Source organism: Aspergillus luchuensis, chromosome 6 (genome assembly GCF_016861625.1).
Source record: "Aspergillus luchuensis IFO 4308 DNA, chromosome 6, nearly complete sequence".
In the NCBI taxonomy this organism is placed as follows: Eukaryota; Fungi; Ascomycota; class Eurotiomycetes; order Eurotiales; family Aspergillaceae; genus Aspergillus; species Aspergillus luchuensis.
In genome coordinates, this window is record NC_054854.1 from 3,813,759 (window position 1) to 3,831,362 (window position 17,604).

Genomic DNA, 17,604 nt, shown 5'->3' on the forward strand with positions numbered 1-17,604 from the left:
GAAGGCTACCCCCAACTAAGGACAGAGCCGATACCAACACGAAGGGCAAGCAAGATAACCTGCCAAGCCACCCACAACTGCAATCAATGAGGAATCCCATTCTTGCTATTACATCAGAATGACTATCTAATTGTGCTTGAGAATCCATCTTCAAATCTAGAATTATGAAGATGACTCCGCCCGAAATGCCAAGCACACTACCCTGATTAGTTCCATTGCAAAGTCGTCGGGATCCGCCGACGCGTAAATTATCCGTCTCCGACATCGGAGACCTAACGTATTCCTCGTAACTTCCTAACCCAAAATTAAATAGTAGTAATTATTGTCTCAGTCACTCATTCCCTCGTAAGCAAGTAAGCAAACACATCAATAAGCGTAACGGTACGTCGGCGACATATCACCCAGCAATTCTTCCTCTTCCTCCGTGATGGTCGACGGATCGATGCGACCCTCGGCGATCGCGCGGTCGCGTTTCTTGTTGTCGTGCCACACCGCTAGGAAGTAGAGGATTGACATGGCGGCGGAGAAGGCAAGGAAGGATACGCCGATGCTGTATCCGGGACGGTAGAAGGGGGCATCTTTCGAGAGGAAGGAGTAGGTGGAGATGATTCCGCCAACTGTGTTCAGAGGGTTAGTCACTGGTCGGTCGGGGGTAAGCATAAGGGCTGTGCTACTTACTGTTGCCAAAACCAATCTGCCATGCCGTTCCTATACTGCGCCGACGATGTCCACCGAGGTTCATCGCGAACCAGCAGACTAATACTGGCATCGCGCTGTAGCAGCCGCTGGTCACCAGGAACAGCGCGCCGTATTGAACATGGTATTGTGCGGTGTCGTGGATGTTGAGCAGGATACCGAATCCGGCCATGGCTACCAACATCGGGATGATGGTGAACAGGAAGCGATGGCGGAATTTATCAGAGAGGTATGCGATGAGCATGGAGAAACCGAACGAGGCGGCCCAGGGTGGAATGGAGTAGAGCTGGGTTTTGACCGCTGGAAGTACATTAGCGACTGCACTGTTATCGAGTATTGTGAGGGCAAGAACATACAACTGTAGCCGTAGGTCTGGATAATGGTCGGCGCAAAGTAGGCGTAACCATAAGCTGTAACCACCTGTCCAAAGTACATCAAGCCACCGATGAAGATCTTGTCTGCACAAATCATTAGCACTGTTATCGCTCTCGCAGCCACGGATACCTACAATCCTTGAAGACGGCAGCAATATCACGCCAGGTCATGCTAGCATCGGCAGCAGACTTTCCAACATCCTTCGCCAGCTTGTCGCGCAGGAATGCCCGCTCTTCTTCCGTCAGCCATTTGGCGTCTTCGGGGAAGTCGGGAACCACGAAGAAACAGCCAATGGCCACCACACAGGTCAGAACACCCTCGATGATAAACACCCATCGCCATCCACTGTATCCTCGGAGGCCGTCCATCTGTCCCAAACCGTAGGCGAGCAAGCCACCAAAGGCACCGGCGAGAGTCGTCGAGCTGAAGAAGAAACTGAAGCGCTTCTGGGCTTCGCTGCGCTTATACCACATTCCCAGCAGGTAGAAGCCTATCGAGTCAGTATGCGACCATGAAATCGTGGAGAACTCGACATACACCCAGGAAACAGGCCGGTCTCGAACATGCCCAGGAACCAGCGCGTTGTCATCAATCCTCCCCAATTCTGCACCAAACCCTGGCAGACCATGACCAGCCCGAAGCCAAACATACACAGCGACACTATAAGCACGTCAGTGTGGCCCAAAAATATTGCGGCGCAATACGTACACCATGTGTGCGGCTTCAACTTCTTCATCAACACGTTGGACGGAATTTCGAAGATGATGTAGGGGACAAAGAAGATGGTAAGGGCGGTGTTATATTTGGTTCCGGACTCAATATTCAAGTCGGATTTGAGACCCAAAATGGCCGCGTTACTGACATTGACGCTGCACAATTGATGAGCTTCACGCCTTTTGGAGTCGAGCGTCCAGTTCACTGGGAGTCATGCATACCGATCCAAAAATGCAAGCAGATACATGACGCAAAGACACGGCACCACATGCCAGTCAATCTTGGCCATCAACTTGCGCTCGTTGACGGAGGCGTATTGCGATGATGCCGGCGAGGACTCGCCATTGTCAGCCACTGGCTGTTTCTCTGTAATCCAAGTCAGTCAAAATTGGGAGAGTCGAGCGCCGATCAAGTCACAGCGCAAAGAACAATTCCGGTCGCGGTCGGACGTACCGTCAACGGTCATTTTCTATCGCGCGATCGCAAGAACGATCGCAGAACACGCACACGCACAACCGGATGAGGGCGAAAGAAAAGCAGAGTCTGAGAAAATCCAAACATGACGGCGACGACAGCGCGCGTGGCTGCAGCGGTCTTTTAAACCGGAGCTGAAGGGCGGGGAAAGCTAGATCGGCCAAGCTGAACCAGGAACGATGATGACTCCTATGATTGCCAAAAAATGCGCCAATCCGAGGAGACAGTGGAGACACAGCTGGGCTGGATGAACCAACCATCCATGTCCGATTTGGAGCTGGCCACTGCGCTATCGCAGTCTACGCTGGTTTGGGTTGTGACGATCGAGTCATGCTGGATTTTTCATTTGGTCGGCTGTCTCTCTCTCTGTTTTCTGTCTTGTCTTCTGTCTCTCCCTTCCCTCGGCTAAGGGTTGAAGGATGAGGCTTGGCACCGATGTCGGGATACCTGGACTCTTATGACTGGTACAGAGTAGTAGTCTAGCTCATAAATTAGCTATGTAACCTTCTGATTATTGCACATAGACAATTCAACCTCGGAGGAAAGGCGAGCCTGTCGGCAAAGGTTACTTGTCGATCGCACCGAAAGGCAAGGGGGGTTCCATGAACATCACTTGCCCGATTGGGAGCCGGTCGGTGATTCAGCTGCAGCGATCTGGACTTCAAGCTTCATGGTGGCTCCTCTGTTCCCTCCCGTGCAAAGTTCTTGCTCGTGTGGGTTGGTCCACTAAATAGAGATTTACAGTGTCAGAAGCAGAAAAAATTGTCTCCCGAGTCAGAGAGCCATGATGGTTGAGGGCAACATCTCAAACCCACACCGGATCTGAGTCGGAGGATCTGCGATGCTCACCAGAAGAAAAACAGGGTTGTTAATATGGGGAAGCGGGTCTTGGAATCGTCAACAAGTTTAAGATCCAATGAGGGCCAGTTTGATTTGCCATGTCCGCGGTACTTGCCCCAACCAATAATGTGTCTGCAATCCGCATATGTCTGAAGGCATAAAGTACAAGATAATGATTATATAAGTTATTCAAGAACAAGCAACGCTACATTATATCTATCTAATTAACGAATCCATTGCCAATAAATACAACAGAATAACACATTCTTAGACATCATCATCATGGTTGATCCCCCAATCCTAGCAGCGTCACCCTCAACTTCTGCTCAGGTAACACTTGTCCTCCGTATCATCACGCACTCAATCCTCTTCTTAATAACTGCCGTAAGAAGCGTACTTGCCATAGTTGCCGTAGTTGCCGTAGTTCCCATATCCCGCAGCAGCAGTGGTCGTGCTAGCAGCGGAGGTGGTCGAGGACTCACTGTCCTGGTCGGGCTGGGGCTCAGCATCCCTCTTGTACGAGCCGTAGCTGGCATACTTGCCATAGTTGCCGTAGTTTCCATAGTTGCCGTAGTTCGCTGCAGTCGTGGTCGCAGACTCGGTTGAGCTCGTCGCAGAAGCAGTGCTGCTCACCTCAGGCTCCTCGTCACGCTTGTACGCCTCGTAGCTACCGTAGTTGCCATAGTTGCCGTAGTTTCCATAGTCGCCATAGCTGGCCGGTGCAGTGGTTGTAGGGACCGCGGTGGTGGTGGTCGAGCTAGGATCCGGTTCTTCACCACGCTTGTAGGCCTCGTAACTGCCATAGTTGCCGTAGTTGCCATAGTTTCCATAGTCTCCGTAGCTAGCAGGGGCGGTAGTAGTAGGGACCGCAGTGGTGGTGGTGGAGCTGGGGTCAGGCTCCTCGCCACGCTTGTAGGCTTCATAGCTGCCATAGTTACCGTAGTTTCCGTAGTTGCCATAGTCGCCGTAGCTAGCAGGGGCAGTGGTGGTAGGGATAGTGGCGGTGGTGCTCAAGCTGGGATCGGGCTCTTCGCCACGCTTGTAGTTTTGGTAGCTACCATAGGTGCCGTAGTCTCCATAGTTGCCATAGCTGCCATATCCCGCAGCAGTGGTGGAGGTGGCAGAGGCAGTCGACGACACGCTGGTGGTCGTCTCATCCGCCTCAGGCTCGCCGTCCCTCTTGTAGGCTTGGTAGTTACCGTAATTGCCATAGTTGCCGTAATCTCCGTAGCTTGCAGGAGTTTCAGTGGCCGTGGCAGTGGAAGTCTCGGTGGCCACAGGACGGGCAGTAGCAGCGAGCAGGTGGCTGCTCAGCACCAGGAGAAGACCCTTAGAAACGGAATGCATCATGTACAATGAGATGAGGAAGTATGATTAAAGTTAATGAGAGGGGAGTGTGATGTTCTGGAAGATCTTGGGATTTGCATGAGACTGGGGAATACACGCGGCCATATTTATAAATTCTTCGTCTCCCTGCTTAACACCCCGGCATCCATTTTTAGCAGAATGCCAATATCTCTCATCGTGGAGTAAGCGTCCTGCTATGGCGTACCGGCATGATTGGCCAAGTCTCGGATTGTGCCATCTCTCGAAGCTCTATCTGGAGAGTAGCCGAGGACCGGCCTCAGTCCAATCACGGCGACACCCCGAGATGACCAAGTGGCGCTGCGGATGCCAGTGTTACACTCATATGCCTCACAAGTAGGCACCCCCTCATTGCGAGCTGGTGCATCCACTTCCCTCTCCGGGATAAGAAGGGGCTTGGAAGTTGACCTAGATCGCGGCGATGACCCATCGTGATCCGCCACCAGGCGGCCAATATAGGGTGTTAATAATAGCGTGCAGATGGTTTAATGACGGTGAATCCGGGTTTAATCTCGGGAGTAAGGCATCTTTGCGTCATGTCTCAGTTGGACGAAAGTAAGATGTCGAGCTGTAAGGCGGGCAGTGAGCTCGTATTAAGGATCTCCAGCGATTCATCCACTCCGGAAACCCTCATTGGGCGGCCGAATGAGACAACGTCTGCGGCCAAGCGGAGGGTGTCTTACTTGGAACAAATAACATCACCGCCAGGATGAGCCTCTCCGCACCTGCACGAGCCTGGTTGTCTCACCAACCACTCGGATGAGTGTTACACCCGTCACTTGGTCCTCCCAACGGCGGGTTTGGCTTCGGGAGGATATTATTAGCATCGGACCTGGCGGAGGCATAGATGGGCCCATTGGCCCTCCTCCATAGGCAACCGAGAATAAACACTCGTGCTGCGCTCTTTTTGCCGAAGAAGAAGGCTCGCGAAGTTGCTCATTCTCTTTCTGTCGAAAAAGAGTTGTTCCTAGATACCATGAGTTCTGCGCGCAACACCAACTCTTTTGACGACAAGTTGAACACCTCGGAGCGGTCCGACTCGGCCGATCGCGAGAGACTTCTTGTCGATGAAGAAGATGTTCACTGGTCGGGGAAGAAGAGTGTGCGATCGGGGCCTGGAAGATGGCTGAACATCATTTTGGTCGTTGTCATTTCCATAGTGTCGTGTTTGGTCGGCATCTTCGTCGGCCACAACCAAGGAGATTCAGACAAGGCGTGCACGCGGCGCATCACCCAGCACTGTACGTCCTAATTCCAAGACTGTCACTGAGAGTCAAAACGCGAGGAAATCAGAACGTTGAGCTAACGCGACCGTAGCACCCGTGATATCCAATGTTGGGCTCAACTATCACAAGCAACAGTTTAACGGGTCGCTCCTTAAAGAAAATATCTTCCGACAAGATGCCAGCCCCGAAGTGGATGCAGCATGGGAATCTCTCGGTGCCAACTGTTGGTTTCCTTTCACATCATGAAGTGAGTGAGTGGAGTTGGCTGATCGTAGTCCAGACCGATCCATTCGCGTGCCTGCCGAAGAAGCCGAGAAATCAGGACTCGCTCCCGACCAGGTTAAGATCAACGAGAAGTACGGAGGTGGATATCCTGCTAATGTGGAGGGATTCCACCATCTGCACTGCTTGGTATGTTAGACAAGGTGAAGGACAATATAGGTTGTGCGACTAACGGGTTACAGAATCTCCTACGCCAATCCCTTTACTACAACTACGACTACTACCATGACCTTGGCAAGGGCGCCTTCACCAACAATGACTACGTTGTCCGTCGCCACGTCAGTACGTTTTCAATACTACTTATTTCGTTTCAAATCAGTACTAATGTGGATAGCTCATTGTCTCGATATCATCCGCCAGCAGCTAATGTGCACCGTGGACGTGGGAGTTCTGGGTCAAGTTTGGGTCCACCCCGACCACCCCGAGCCCTTCGTCGACTTCAACACTGAGCACAAGTGTCGCAACTTCGAGGAAATCCGTGAATGGGCGGAGCGAAACCAGCTTCCAGAGACTGTTCCTAACGACTTCCTCCAGCCCCCGAAGATCGGGGATAGAGTGTATGAGGAGATTCCATGATGGTTGCTGCTCCCTGTATATAGAATGTACATATAAATGTCTTGATGTCAATGAACTAAGGAAATGCGATCTCTGCGTAATGTAAAGCGACTCTGTGAAACGTTTGGGCTCAAACTCCAATTCAACATTCCCCGAGATAGGGAATCTGGGACAAACGGACCACGGACCCTTGGAAGCCTAATGAAATCAGGTTGCAGCGGACTGAGTCATGAAATTTGATGTGACAAATTGAGTTTGGTGATATTTAGAAGATAGGATTGAATGGGAATGGTAGTAGTGGAATTGGTTCGTAAATTCTGCCTGGGGATGGACAATCAATCAATGCTCCCAGGGGTCGGCACAATGTAAAACAGCCCATTGCACTTTCCACAAAATTCCTGGTTGCTCGCATGTATACCAAATCCGGCAGTCCTGAATGGCACCAGGCGTGAACATGGCTTGACTGGCCGGATAGGGCTGATCAAGGTTACGTTGATCCGCCGCCGTCCCATGGTTGTTACCTTTGAAGGGTTTGACCCAGGAGATTGAGGTTGCAGTCTGATAATCTGAAAGACAACTAGTACAGAGGCTTCTAATCGCTGTAAATGTTCTGGCTGTATACCAGAAAAGTTGTGCCGATACATGTGGCGCCTGATTCACGACTAGAATCATTCTAGAAGGAAGCGCCCTCCTCTAGGAGCCGCCCAAGCCCTTCACAACGTCGAGGATCGTCGGCGCCTACCCCGCATCGGTGAAAGATATCTATCTGCAACCGACTTATCTTTCCAGGTGCCATGCTGTGTCCGTCGGCAACTCCGTTGGTACGTCAAATCGAACTCTAACCATCTGAGCTGCATTGCTCCACTCGATCGGAATCATGGGCCCTGCTATCCCTGTTATTGATTTCGCTCGTATGTAGACGAACAGATATGTCTAAAAGAGTGTACTAACCATCCCCGCAGCCTTTCATGGGGGCAGCAATGAAGACCGACAACGCTTGAAGAATGAAATACACCACGCCTGCAAAGACCCTGGATTCTTTCAACTACGAAACCACACCATTCCACCCGAACTACAAACAGCTATTCTAGAGCAGTCCAGGGATTTCTTCCGTCTACCGGTGGAGACCAAGGAGAAATACAATAGGGGTAGGTTCACAAGCAACATCCACACTGGTGCCCACTGTTTAAGCTCCTAGATAATGACAGCTTCAACCGTGGATATGAATGCTTTCGCGCCCAGAACTTCGAGAAACGAACCGCAGGTGACCTAAAGGAGAGCTTCTTTCTTGGTCGACACCTCCCACTAGATGACCCGGATGTCCAAGCCGGCAAATTCGGCCTGGGACCCAACAAGTATCCTGTTGAAGTGACAGACCCGCAGCTCTTCCGAGACACGGTGGATCGGTACTATGGAGCCGTTCTCAGTCTCACAATCGACCTTATGACTGTCATTGCAGAAATGGTGGGCCTTGGTTCAGATGCTCTACGCAGGTTTTGTACCAAGCCCATTGCTACACTTCGCTTGCTTCACTACCCCCCTCAAGCTCCTGATGCGTCCGAGCTGGAAAGAGGTGTGCATGCCAACCCTCCCGCATTCGGCTCCAACCAATATCGGGGGTACCACTGATGAGCTAACTTTCCTTGCAGGCATCGGGGCTCACAGCGACTTTGGTGCTATTACCATCCTCCTGCAGGACTCTGTCGGGGGTCTACAGGTTTGGAGCCGGACATCGAACGAGTGGGTGGATGTGGTGCCTGTGCCCGGCGCAGTGGTAGTCAATACGGGCAATATGATGATGCGCTGGACAAACGATCGGTATATCTCCAACCTACACCGAGTCATCAATACATCGGGGACTGCGCGCTACAGCGTTCCGTTTTTCTTCGATGGCAACGCAGATTTTCTGGTCGAGTGCCTGGAAAGCTGCCTCGAGCCAGGCGAAAAACCCAAATACAGCCCGATTACTGTGAACGACTGGATGGTTGGCCGCTATGCGGATACCTTTGGGGGTGGCGAGGTCAAGAGCGAAAAGGACCTTGTGAGCTTGGAGTAATAACACCAGGACACATATGGTCGAGGCGAAATAATCATGGGCAAAGCGCACGGTTCTTTCTATCAACCGCGGAGAAGCATGATGATCCTGGGCTTAATTCTACTTCAAGGATGGTTAGTCACATACCCAAACCACTGGGTACCAGGGAAGCCAGGCGCGGCCCGAGCGAAGCACATCTGACTATCGAGTTTTGAGAAAAAGTAAGTAGAATTGGGGCGATCCAGAGGTACGATTGAAGCATCAGGGATATTATTGCCTTTAGTGATCAACCGTGTAATGCACAGCGGGCCTATGACAGAGCCGGCTATATCGAGGGGATAAAGTATCCACCCATGCAGCAGAAGAGTAGTGATAACTAATGATCTAGCATTTCAGCAAGATTAGATAATCCCGAATACTTCTTGCCTACAGGAACCCAATGCACGCAATGGGAAATTCCGATGTTGGTAAAGAAACATGAATCGTGTCGTCAAACATTGCTGGGTGGCTTCAGAATGCATTGTTCTGTGTAACGTGGCCGGTGGAGGACCCAGCAGCACCGGCTGCACGGATTTAGTAAGTGTCGAGGTCGTAGATGTCACCAAGATATCAATATCCCAACTATTTGCAAGATCCGACCGTGAGGGTTGGGGGGAGCAGGCCCAGTACCTGCTTGGGCCCCTTAGAAAGGCCCGGGATTTAAGTTAGCAGTCGGGATATGAAGTGCAAGCAATTTGATCGACTCGAAACGTCATGCTGCAAGTGCGGGCTCCACCCAAACCACACTGAAAATAAATCTGGATTGTTCTAGCGGGTTGCCATCGGCACAGGGTCGTCTCTGACAGGTGCGTTTTTCTTCCGGACCAATTGATCCTACGTCAACCATGTTGCCCCGGAGTTTGAGCTCGACCAGATTACTACTCTGTATATTCTGTGGCCCCAGGCAATCCGGTTTGGAGCGGATATTTTCCGTCCCTCGTCTACCCACCCCCCATCAAACCTTTTGCCCCCAATGCCTGTGTTTAGATCCCTGCCGGATATATTATCCCTACAACCCGACTTGCGCGTTCGTCTGTGATTTCCCCTTTGTGTGGCTCCTTATGGTCGATCGAGAAAGTACCGTTGATCAACCTTATCGAACCTGCTCAGTGCTGTGATTTAACGGACGGTCTGGCTCCCTCCAATCAGGGCTTGTGAATCGCATCACTGGGCGTGCCTTGCAAACCACCCACATTATCAACTCCGTATAAATAGCAGCCGTGATCACCATCCATTGCGCAATACCTCAGTGGCTTATTTTTGTATCTGCATACTATCTTAATTGTGCATCAAAATCCCAATTCATCACTGTTCACCTCCCCAATCCCTTCCCCTAAACGCCCCAATGGCCGACGTGAGAATGTCCGCCGACTTGAACCTCTACGGCCCCCTCTCAGGACCAACACCCACCACTGACGAGACCTGGCCGGGCTCCCTTCCTTTCTATCTCGATAATACCATTCCCCAGGACTGTCTTTCTCTCCCTCTGTTCGAAGATAACAACCAATTGCTGCTCAATTCCTTCGAGCCGCCCGTGTCCTGGGCCACTGGACCCGCTCTCCGAACCAACTCCACCGCTAGCTCGGACGCCAGCTTCATTGCTCCCTGCCAGACCGTACACAATCCTACCAATGATTACGAGCACAAATACTCGCCGATGCAGGCCACCTTTCCTTTAGTACCGGCACAAATGCCCCCAGCTCCTATGCACGAAATCACTTCGCGGGGTAGCATCACGAGCGTCAGCAGCGGTGGCAGCGCCGACAGCAATCAATCCCGGTTCAGTATTTCCAGCTACAGCAGCAGTAACGAGGGCCCGGTATACAGTCGTCGAGGGAGCTCCAATCGACCACCCTCCCCTGGATTTGAAGTGAACGAGCGCGAACGACGCAAGCGGGAGCGTTTCCTTGAGCGCAACCGCGTGGCTGCCAATAAATGCCGCAAGAAGAAGAAGGAGCATGCCAAGCAGCTCGAGAGTCGCTGCGAGACGGTCTCGCGGGAGAACACGCTCCTGGAAAGTCAAGTGGATCACCTGCGGGGCGAAATCTTGAACCTAAAGAATGAGCTGCTGCGGCACTCCCACTGCGGGGATGAGAGGATTAAAGATCATTTGGCGAAGATGGTGAAGCAGCTTTCTGATAAAGCTGGTACGACAACTCAGAGTCCCGAGGAGAAGAAAGAGCCATTACCTCCGACAGAGAGTCCAAAGCAGGAGCAGGAGCAAGAGATGACAATGGATCTTGAGGATTTGGTACAGCTCCCGGCTGCTGGGGACGGTTCAGCAACAGAGGGGCAAAAAGATACGGAGTGAAGGTCTAATTCTGAGATCGTCGATGGCCTGTACATGATGGCCTGCGATGATTTGATTAATGTCTATATGATGAGGCGTTGTGGATATTTTTGATTCCTTTCCCCCTTCCTACGTCCCTATCTCTTAACCCTTTCTAATGTCTTTTGTCTTTCCGCTTCCTCCTTGTTACCTCTCTACCTTTCTCTCCTCGGGACTTTCTCAGAGATACATATTTACGGCGATGGAAAAGTACTGTTTACGAGCTAGATGATAGATACGATTGATGATGATGGTGGAAGCTAGCGTGCTAGCGATGTTTCTGTTTCTAATGTGGCGAGCGGGGTTTAACGGGGCGCAAAAGTAAAATTTAATTCAACTATCTTGTACTTCGATCACCTCATGCTTGCAAGTAATTCGTTAAGGCTGAATCAATTGAATATATCCATTGTCGTCATGATCGTCAACAACGGGTCGAGTGGCCAATAGTGTTAGCGACGGGGCCACCACTTACTCAATGGACCTTCGGAGATGTTCGCCATCCAATAGTACTTTCCATTCTACAACTACTGTACTGCTTGTACTAGCCTCCGAAACTCTATTATGAATAACAATACAATAATAATCCAATTCATCAATGCCACAATCGATACAATTTAGTCTCATACTTGACTAATAATACATTCAATTCATATCACATAAAAACTCATCCCCAACAAAGCCGATCATAATGTCATGGTACTTAGTACGAATAGATTTATTCCTCCGGCATATCGCCACCAGTTCTCGATCCTCCCTTCCGACCAGCCTCTCTAGCCCGAGGATCTCCAGGCTCGAAGCTCCCTCCGGATGACATTCCTCCCTTGTGGCCGGCTTCCCGGGCCCGTTCTTCGCCGGGCTGGAAGCTTCCACTGGATGCTTGGCCGCCCATGGAGGCGATGTTGCGCTGTCGGTCACCACTTTGATTAGTACTATGCTCTCGTTCATGAAGTAGGAAGAAGGGAATGGGATCAATGTACCTGCTTGTCCTCGTCCATGGAGGCGAATCCGCCCGAGTGGCTGGACTGGCCACCCTTGCGGGCGATGTTCTCGACTTCTTCCTGCGGGCGGTTGGCGAAGTTGCCGGGGTTGGGGTTGGAGGTCATTTTGATGGTTGTGTGTGTGTATAGAGTGTGTTTGTGGTATGCTTTGAGATAGATGTTTGTTGATTAAAATGGGAGAGTAAGTTCCAGGATAGTGGTAGGCTATTTGTACGTCTGTCGTACTCTGGATAATGATGCTTGTGTCTGGCCATAGATATTACAATGACTATGTACTGATGTCACTGTTAATGCAGTAACCATGACTGTGAATGTGGTAGACATGGTATAGTTAGCCTCGATTCAAGTTTCGGGGAATTCTCCAGGGTCCTGGCTGCATGTGGTCTACATGGTATGTTCCTACTTTGGGTAGGGCAGGGACAAGGTACAATTGTTGGTTGTGAAGTCATTCGGCATCATATTGTGGGAACACTATTGTTTTTGTAACAGAGGGATACGGGCAGATCATTACCCTTGCTTTTCTCTCTGTTGCTGCTCTAGAAAAGTCTGGAAGGTTGGATGTAGTCATTGTGATGGTGATGTTATACTGTGGACGGTCTGGGTTCAGTCGGTGGTTGTACGGTGGCACTGTGCTGAGACTAGTGGATAGATGGCGGGGTTAGTGATCGATCAGATACTCTGTACAATGATAGTGTGTTGATGTGATCTCCTTCTGTGCAATTGCCCTATAATGGAAGAGATGCAGACAACCCTTGTTGTTGTTGGACAGTCGAGAAGAGGTCCGTCCGGTCTGGCCAGGGCCTCCAGATAGCACAGATAAGCCGTGGGGCAGCCTCACTCTGAGAAAAAAGGTGGGCCTGATCCGCGTACAAAGCCTCATTCCCTCTCAGCGATGGTGTTGTCTGTTGGATTTTTAGAGGACACTGTTATGGGCCTCGATCAAAACATTTCTCCACAACTGTTACTCTCATGACATCACCGTTCACCATCACCATTACCTCATCAATGTCCCCTCCCAATCAAGCTGCATCATGCGTACCCTGGGTCTGAAAGCCAATTTGAGCATTGGTTCCACAACTTCCCTGTCATCCATCCAGAGGATCTCTGGGACTTCTGACTGGCAGGGCTCTTCTGCCGGAATACGGGACGAGAGAGCCGGTGCCCACGGGTGATCCCCGGTCTGTGCGATGTGCTGCCGTTGAGCTCTGGCCACTGACCATACGTGCGCTATGTTGAGGACAGCATGTGCAAAGTACATAATTTCTGTCATTAATTATTGCTAAATGGTCTGGTGCTTAAGTCTTTTCTATATTCTTTCTATAGTGCCTCTGTATCAGACATGGATGCTACAAACCAAAAGTATCCGTGCAACGCTCGGAATGCCAACCCACCCTATTTCACCGGTCGCGCTCGACCAAATAGTACTGAATAGTAACAGAACCCGATCAAATCACTTCCTCCCGACGAACGGACCAAAATACTGGTCCAATGCTTCCACATCTCCTAGGCTCCCTAACCAAGCAACATGTTGATCCGGACGGCAAAGGACCAGACACCCAGTCTCTTCTCGTATGCCGTACCTTGCATAGGCATGGCCACAAGCTTCGCCGTATGAGCCATCGTCCGCAAACACCCTCGAGTAATCCCATCCCCACGTCTCATCGAATGGATGGAATATTTCCGGTAGATCCAGAAGGTTCACAGAAGTTCTCGGGCTGGGATGTACCACAATCGTCTCGAGAAGGGGACAACACCGGTTCGATTTCAGGTCTTTGTGCAGGCATGGCAGATGAGGTTGCTCGTTGAATTGGTTCGCAAAATTGGCCAGCCGACTCTGGTTGCTAGGTTCACGCAAGTCGCCTGGGAATACGAGCAGCCTCCATGCTCCATTACTGGTCAACCTGCTAACCAGCTGCATGCTGATCCCGTCGGCCTGGCCCACGACTGGATACGATGACAGGCGCATACCGATCTTGATATTCTTTGCGACCGATGTATCCGCCTTCTTTCCGGTGATTAAATCATTCGAGCCATATGTCACCCCCGTTCCAGTCATGAAGTCGATGTATTGGCCACGGACGCGCTCGACACCTTCGGTGACGCTCGTGTCTTGTTCGTACGCTTTAACTAACTCGGTATCCAGCTTCAGCAGCTCTTCGCCAACTGGTCGTCGTTCCAATTCGTATGTATCGAGTATACTCGGAGAAGCTTCCCCTGTGATAACGGAGCATAGCTTCCATGTTAGGTTGTATGTATCCTGCATCGACACGTTCAGACCCTGACCTCCTTTCGGTGAGTGCGTATGCGCTGCGTCGCCGGCCAGGAAGATCCTGTTGTTGTTAGCGTATGCTTGGGTCGACCAAAGAGTTCACCAACCTGTCATGTGGCCTATACGTTTCCACTAAACGTTGACCTATCTATCCCCAGTCAGCTATGGCCACCTGCCTCCATTTAATACTCACCTTGTAGATAGACCACCAGTCGCAGTGCTTATAGGTCAAAGAGTAGGGCTTCATGACTTTCGCCATGGCTCCCACAATCTCATCAAGTGATACTTCCGATCGGTCTTTGCCCTCCACACTCAGCCTCCCATCGCCTTTGGGATAGATGTAAAAGCGAACCAGCCGATTCTCCCTGGGTGCGGTCATGATGCTGCCACGGTCCCCGGCATGTATAGCACAGGACTGACGAATGTCCGCTAAAGCCTGTCAGTCAAGCATACATTTTCACCAACTGACTAAACTTACGGAAATCAGTGATCGGGGCGATATCCACAACGCCCCAAGTGGTATCTCCAGAACACACCCGCATCGGTACCTGCAGCTGCTCTCTGGTCCAGCTCCTCGCACCGTCGCAACCGATAACATACCGCGCGCGAATGGTCTCAACATCACTGCAATGCCCATTGGCCCCTATAACATCATCCAAGTCAGCATGCAACCACCATCAAAACCAAGAATAACCATACCATTCTGGCCAACCCTCTTCACCCCAACAACAACCGGATACTCATCCTCCCCTTCCTCTAGCAGCTCCAACGTCTCCGCTTGTTTCCCATACTCCACCTCCACCCTCCCCTCCTGCTCTAACCCCAAATAATCCAGAATAATCTGCTCAATGATCCCCTGATTCAGCAACACCATATTGTATCTCGACTTATCCGTCTGAGCCGAGTCCATCTTGTGCCTCGTTATCCCGCTCGTATGCTTATCATAGCCCTACGCAGCGCTCGAATTAGTGCTGTGCTCATTTTCCCCAAAAGGATCTGAACTGGAGATAAAGCTGAATGCGATATAGTATATAAAATTAATAGTTTATTTACCCAGAAACACATCTCCGCATGTTGCACACCTTTCCGTATTATCGGATCAACTACCCCGAAACTCTCGAGGATCTCGAGTGTTCGGCTCTGTATCCCGTCTGCGTGTCCGGTCGCTGTTCGGCTGGGGTACTTGTCGATGATTCGCGTTGTCATGTTCGTGTATTGTGAGGCCCAGCAGGCCGCCATGAGGCCGGCTGGGCCGGCGCCTATGATCAGGAGGTCTGTCGTGGAGGGAGAGGAGTAGGGTGCCATTGCTAATGGGTGTCGTGTCATGCCATTGGGTAGGTGGGAAATAATATATTATATGTAGATCCTGGAGTATCCTGTACAACGAATGAAAAATGTGATATTTCTTACGCTATATTGCAAGTCTATCGCAGGCAATTACTGCGTTCCTGATGGCTTCTGATAAAGTACAGAAGTGGCGTCACAATTGAGTTTGGGCGTTTGGTTAAGGTAACTACCACATCGAGACGTCATGGATCGTCACTGTGGATGACTCTCTGTCGCCAAACTTCTTGATCATACTTGCTCTATTCCGGCTGCTTATCCTGAATATAGTTTCTATTGTGGATCGCCGGATTATTGTACATGTTGTAATTGATCGCCGTGTTCTCCGGGTGACATTGGCGCTGGGTTGAAAGTGCTACCCAAATAGGCAACCGAAAGACCGGATTTATTTTCCACCTCGACATGCTATTATATCATTGGGGAGTTAAAACCTATATAACGTTAGATCATGGCAAAAATCTCAAAAATGCCAACCGCTTCGATTTAAGTCATAAACTCACCGATCCCACGTGGTCCGATCGGAGTCGTGACCCTCGGGTATAAGTCACCGGTCGCATAGTTAGCGATTCGGGTACACAGAGAAGTTGAAATGCGGCGCTAATGAAACGATGGCAACAAAACAAGAATTTTAACACGAAAATTTACGCGTCTGGGGTATCAACACCAAGCACATCATACACAGTATGTGCCATATCAGCTCTCAACGACATCACGCGAACCGCACTATCAGCCCGACGATAAGCCCGACGAGAGCCCCAATGAGGATCCCACCAGCCATATATAACAGCGAACGGCGCCACGACCAGTTCACCCAGTGTAACTCGGTCGGTAACTGATAGCCTGGGTTCATGGGCGCGTCGGATTCAAGGGTTGGTCCTTTGGCGTAGCTGTCGGGCTGAGCGGAAGTCATGATTTTGTTCGGAGAATGTCCTTCGTCAAGGCTGTCAGTACTCGAGGAGTTCAGATATCCCCGGGGCTAATATACGTACAGCACTAGCATGCGATTGTTGTCTTAACGGTAATCACCAAGAGAAGATGCCGACAGCGGGCCTCCTTCACTTTTGTAGTCAAACCAACCACCCGCATCTGCACCATTTCCGTATGACTTTGTCCTCCATCCAAACAGGCCATACAGAATGTAATGTGGGGTGGGTTGAGTTGTGAGCCTACAGACGTGCTGTCTTCCTTGGCCTCTTGGCATCGCATCTCTCATGAGTGCCCTACGGGAATTTTGACTTCGACGGTTCTTTGAACCCGTCGTTGTAGACGCCCGGCTGTGGGTCATATCGAGTTCGTCGGTGGATGGTGGGAATGGGATCATACACTAAGGATGGGTCCCGCAGAGGTTCATATGGATCTGCGTTCTCATTTGTAGTCAATGCAGGTAATGTCTCGGAGGACAAGAGACCGGGCAGTCATAGCAGGACATATTAGAGGCGCCGGTTCAGGGCCCATCCCCTGCTGCCAAGCGTATAGATAGAGATGGTAAAAGCCAAGGGTGTCCTAGCAGTTTCTGTCAGTTGACAATGCGCATGGTCGGAATATTGCGTGTGCCAAGGAGTAGCGCCCGGCCACTTTGCGGAGATCAATATAAAAAGTTCCTAGTGTCGATGTCTGGGGGCTCGGTTAGTACTAGGCCTGATGCTATGCTGATTTTGAAAGTAATGGTGGCTGATATTGTCAGAAGGCATCATAAGAACTAAGTGATATCTCACTATCACGGTCGTCTTAACTCCTAATCGTAGATCAATTCCGACGCCACAGTTGGGTAAGAACACTGTTCGACAAACTGCAGTCCACTAGAACCAAGACCACACATCCTTGATATCTCTGTTGTAGAAAATAACAGCCCATTTTGGTGGACCCGGCCAAGAAACCGTGGCAATTTGGAAAAGTCACCTTGGCCTCTTGGTCGACTTCGCGCAGCCCCACGGCAAGGAGACTGAACATCTCGCCGAGTCGGAAGCAACAAGGACTGTTGTTAGAATACACACAAACATCGAGAGCAATGGTGCAGTCAACTGAGAGCCCGAGTAACCCAACCACGCCGCTTCGCCGAATTC

The 17,604-nt window shown here is 50.8% G+C and overlaps 9 protein-coding genes across 9 annotated transcripts; 3 read left to right on the forward strand and 6 right to left on the reverse strand.

Moving 5' to 3' along the window:
* Positions 1-366: 366 nt before the first annotated feature.
* Positions 367-2,251, reverse strand: AKAW2_61326A (uncharacterized protein; the record flags this gene model as incomplete). Its single annotated transcript, XM_041680906.1, has 8 exons — positions 367-617; positions 679-996; positions 1,053-1,154; positions 1,205-1,561; positions 1,609-1,731; positions 1,780-1,940; positions 2,007-2,151; positions 2,239-2,251. The coding sequence occupies 8 exons, from the start codon at positions 2,249-2,251 to the stop codon at positions 367-369; spliced, it is 1,470 nt and encodes a 489-aa protein (XP_041546824.1).
* Positions 2,252-3,471: 1,220 nt separating this feature from the next.
* On the reverse strand, positions 3,472-4,449 carry AKAW2_61327A (uncharacterized protein; the record flags this gene model as incomplete). The annotated part of the gene is made up of 1 exon (XM_041680907.1): positions 3,472-4,449. One exon carries the CDS (start codon positions 4,447-4,449, stop codon positions 3,472-3,474), a length of 978 nt encoding a protein of 325 aa, XP_041546825.1.
* An 862-nt stretch (positions 4,450-5,311) lies between these two features.
* Positions 5,312-6,548, forward strand: AKAW2_61328S (oxidase ustYa family protein; the record flags this gene model as incomplete). The annotated part of the gene is made up of 5 exons (XM_041680908.1): positions 5,312-5,705; positions 5,782-5,913; positions 5,971-6,101; positions 6,155-6,254; positions 6,307-6,548. 5 exons carry the CDS (start codon positions 5,312-5,314, stop codon positions 6,546-6,548), a joined length of 999 nt encoding a protein of 332 aa, XP_041546826.1.
* Positions 6,549-7,404: 856 nt separating this feature from the next.
* AKAW2_61329S (isopenicillin N synthase family dioxygenase) lies at positions 7,405-8,583 on the forward strand (the record flags this gene model as incomplete). The annotated part of the gene is made up of 4 exons (XM_041680909.1): positions 7,405-7,438; positions 7,490-7,675; positions 7,726-8,100; positions 8,177-8,583. 4 exons carry the CDS (start codon positions 7,405-7,407, stop codon positions 8,581-8,583), a joined length of 1,002 nt encoding a protein of 333 aa, XP_041546827.1.
* A 1,363-nt stretch (positions 8,584-9,946) lies between these two features.
* AKAW2_61330S (bZIP transcription factor) lies at positions 9,947-10,912 on the forward strand (the record flags this gene model as incomplete). Its single annotated transcript, XM_041680910.1, has 1 exon — positions 9,947-10,912. The coding sequence occupies one exon, from the start codon at positions 9,947-9,949 to the stop codon at positions 10,910-10,912; it is 966 nt and encodes a 321-aa protein (XP_041546828.1).
* A 733-nt stretch (positions 10,913-11,645) lies between these two features.
* On the reverse strand, positions 11,646-12,033 carry AKAW2_61331A (uncharacterized protein; the record flags this gene model as incomplete). The annotated part of the gene is made up of 2 exons (XM_041680911.1): positions 11,646-11,834; positions 11,908-12,033. The coding sequence occupies 2 exons, from the start codon at positions 12,031-12,033 to the stop codon at positions 11,646-11,648; spliced, it is 315 nt and encodes a 104-aa protein (XP_041546829.1).
* Positions 12,034-13,378: 1,345 nt separating this feature from the next.
* AKAW2_61332A (uncharacterized protein) lies at positions 13,379-15,523 on the reverse strand (the record flags this gene model as incomplete). The annotated part of the gene is made up of 6 exons (XM_041680913.1): positions 13,379-14,258; positions 14,305-14,345; positions 14,391-14,626; positions 14,676-14,840; positions 14,897-15,146; positions 15,251-15,523. 6 exons carry the CDS (start codon positions 15,521-15,523, stop codon positions 13,379-13,381), a joined length of 1,845 nt encoding a protein of 614 aa, XP_041546830.1.
* A 727-nt stretch (positions 15,524-16,250) lies between these two features.
* Positions 16,251-16,451, reverse strand: AKAW2_61333A (uncharacterized protein; the record flags this gene model as incomplete). Its single annotated transcript, XM_041680914.1, has 1 exon — positions 16,251-16,451. The coding sequence occupies one exon, from the start codon at positions 16,449-16,451 to the stop codon at positions 16,251-16,253; it is 201 nt and encodes a 66-aa protein (XP_041546831.1).
* Positions 16,452-16,553: 102 nt separating this feature from the next.
* AKAW2_61334A (uncharacterized protein) lies at positions 16,554-16,862 on the reverse strand (the record flags this gene model as incomplete). Its single annotated transcript, XM_041680915.1, has 1 exon — positions 16,554-16,862. One exon carries the CDS (start codon positions 16,860-16,862, stop codon positions 16,554-16,556), a length of 309 nt encoding a protein of 102 aa, XP_041546832.1.
* Positions 16,863-17,604: the final 742 nt, after the last annotated feature.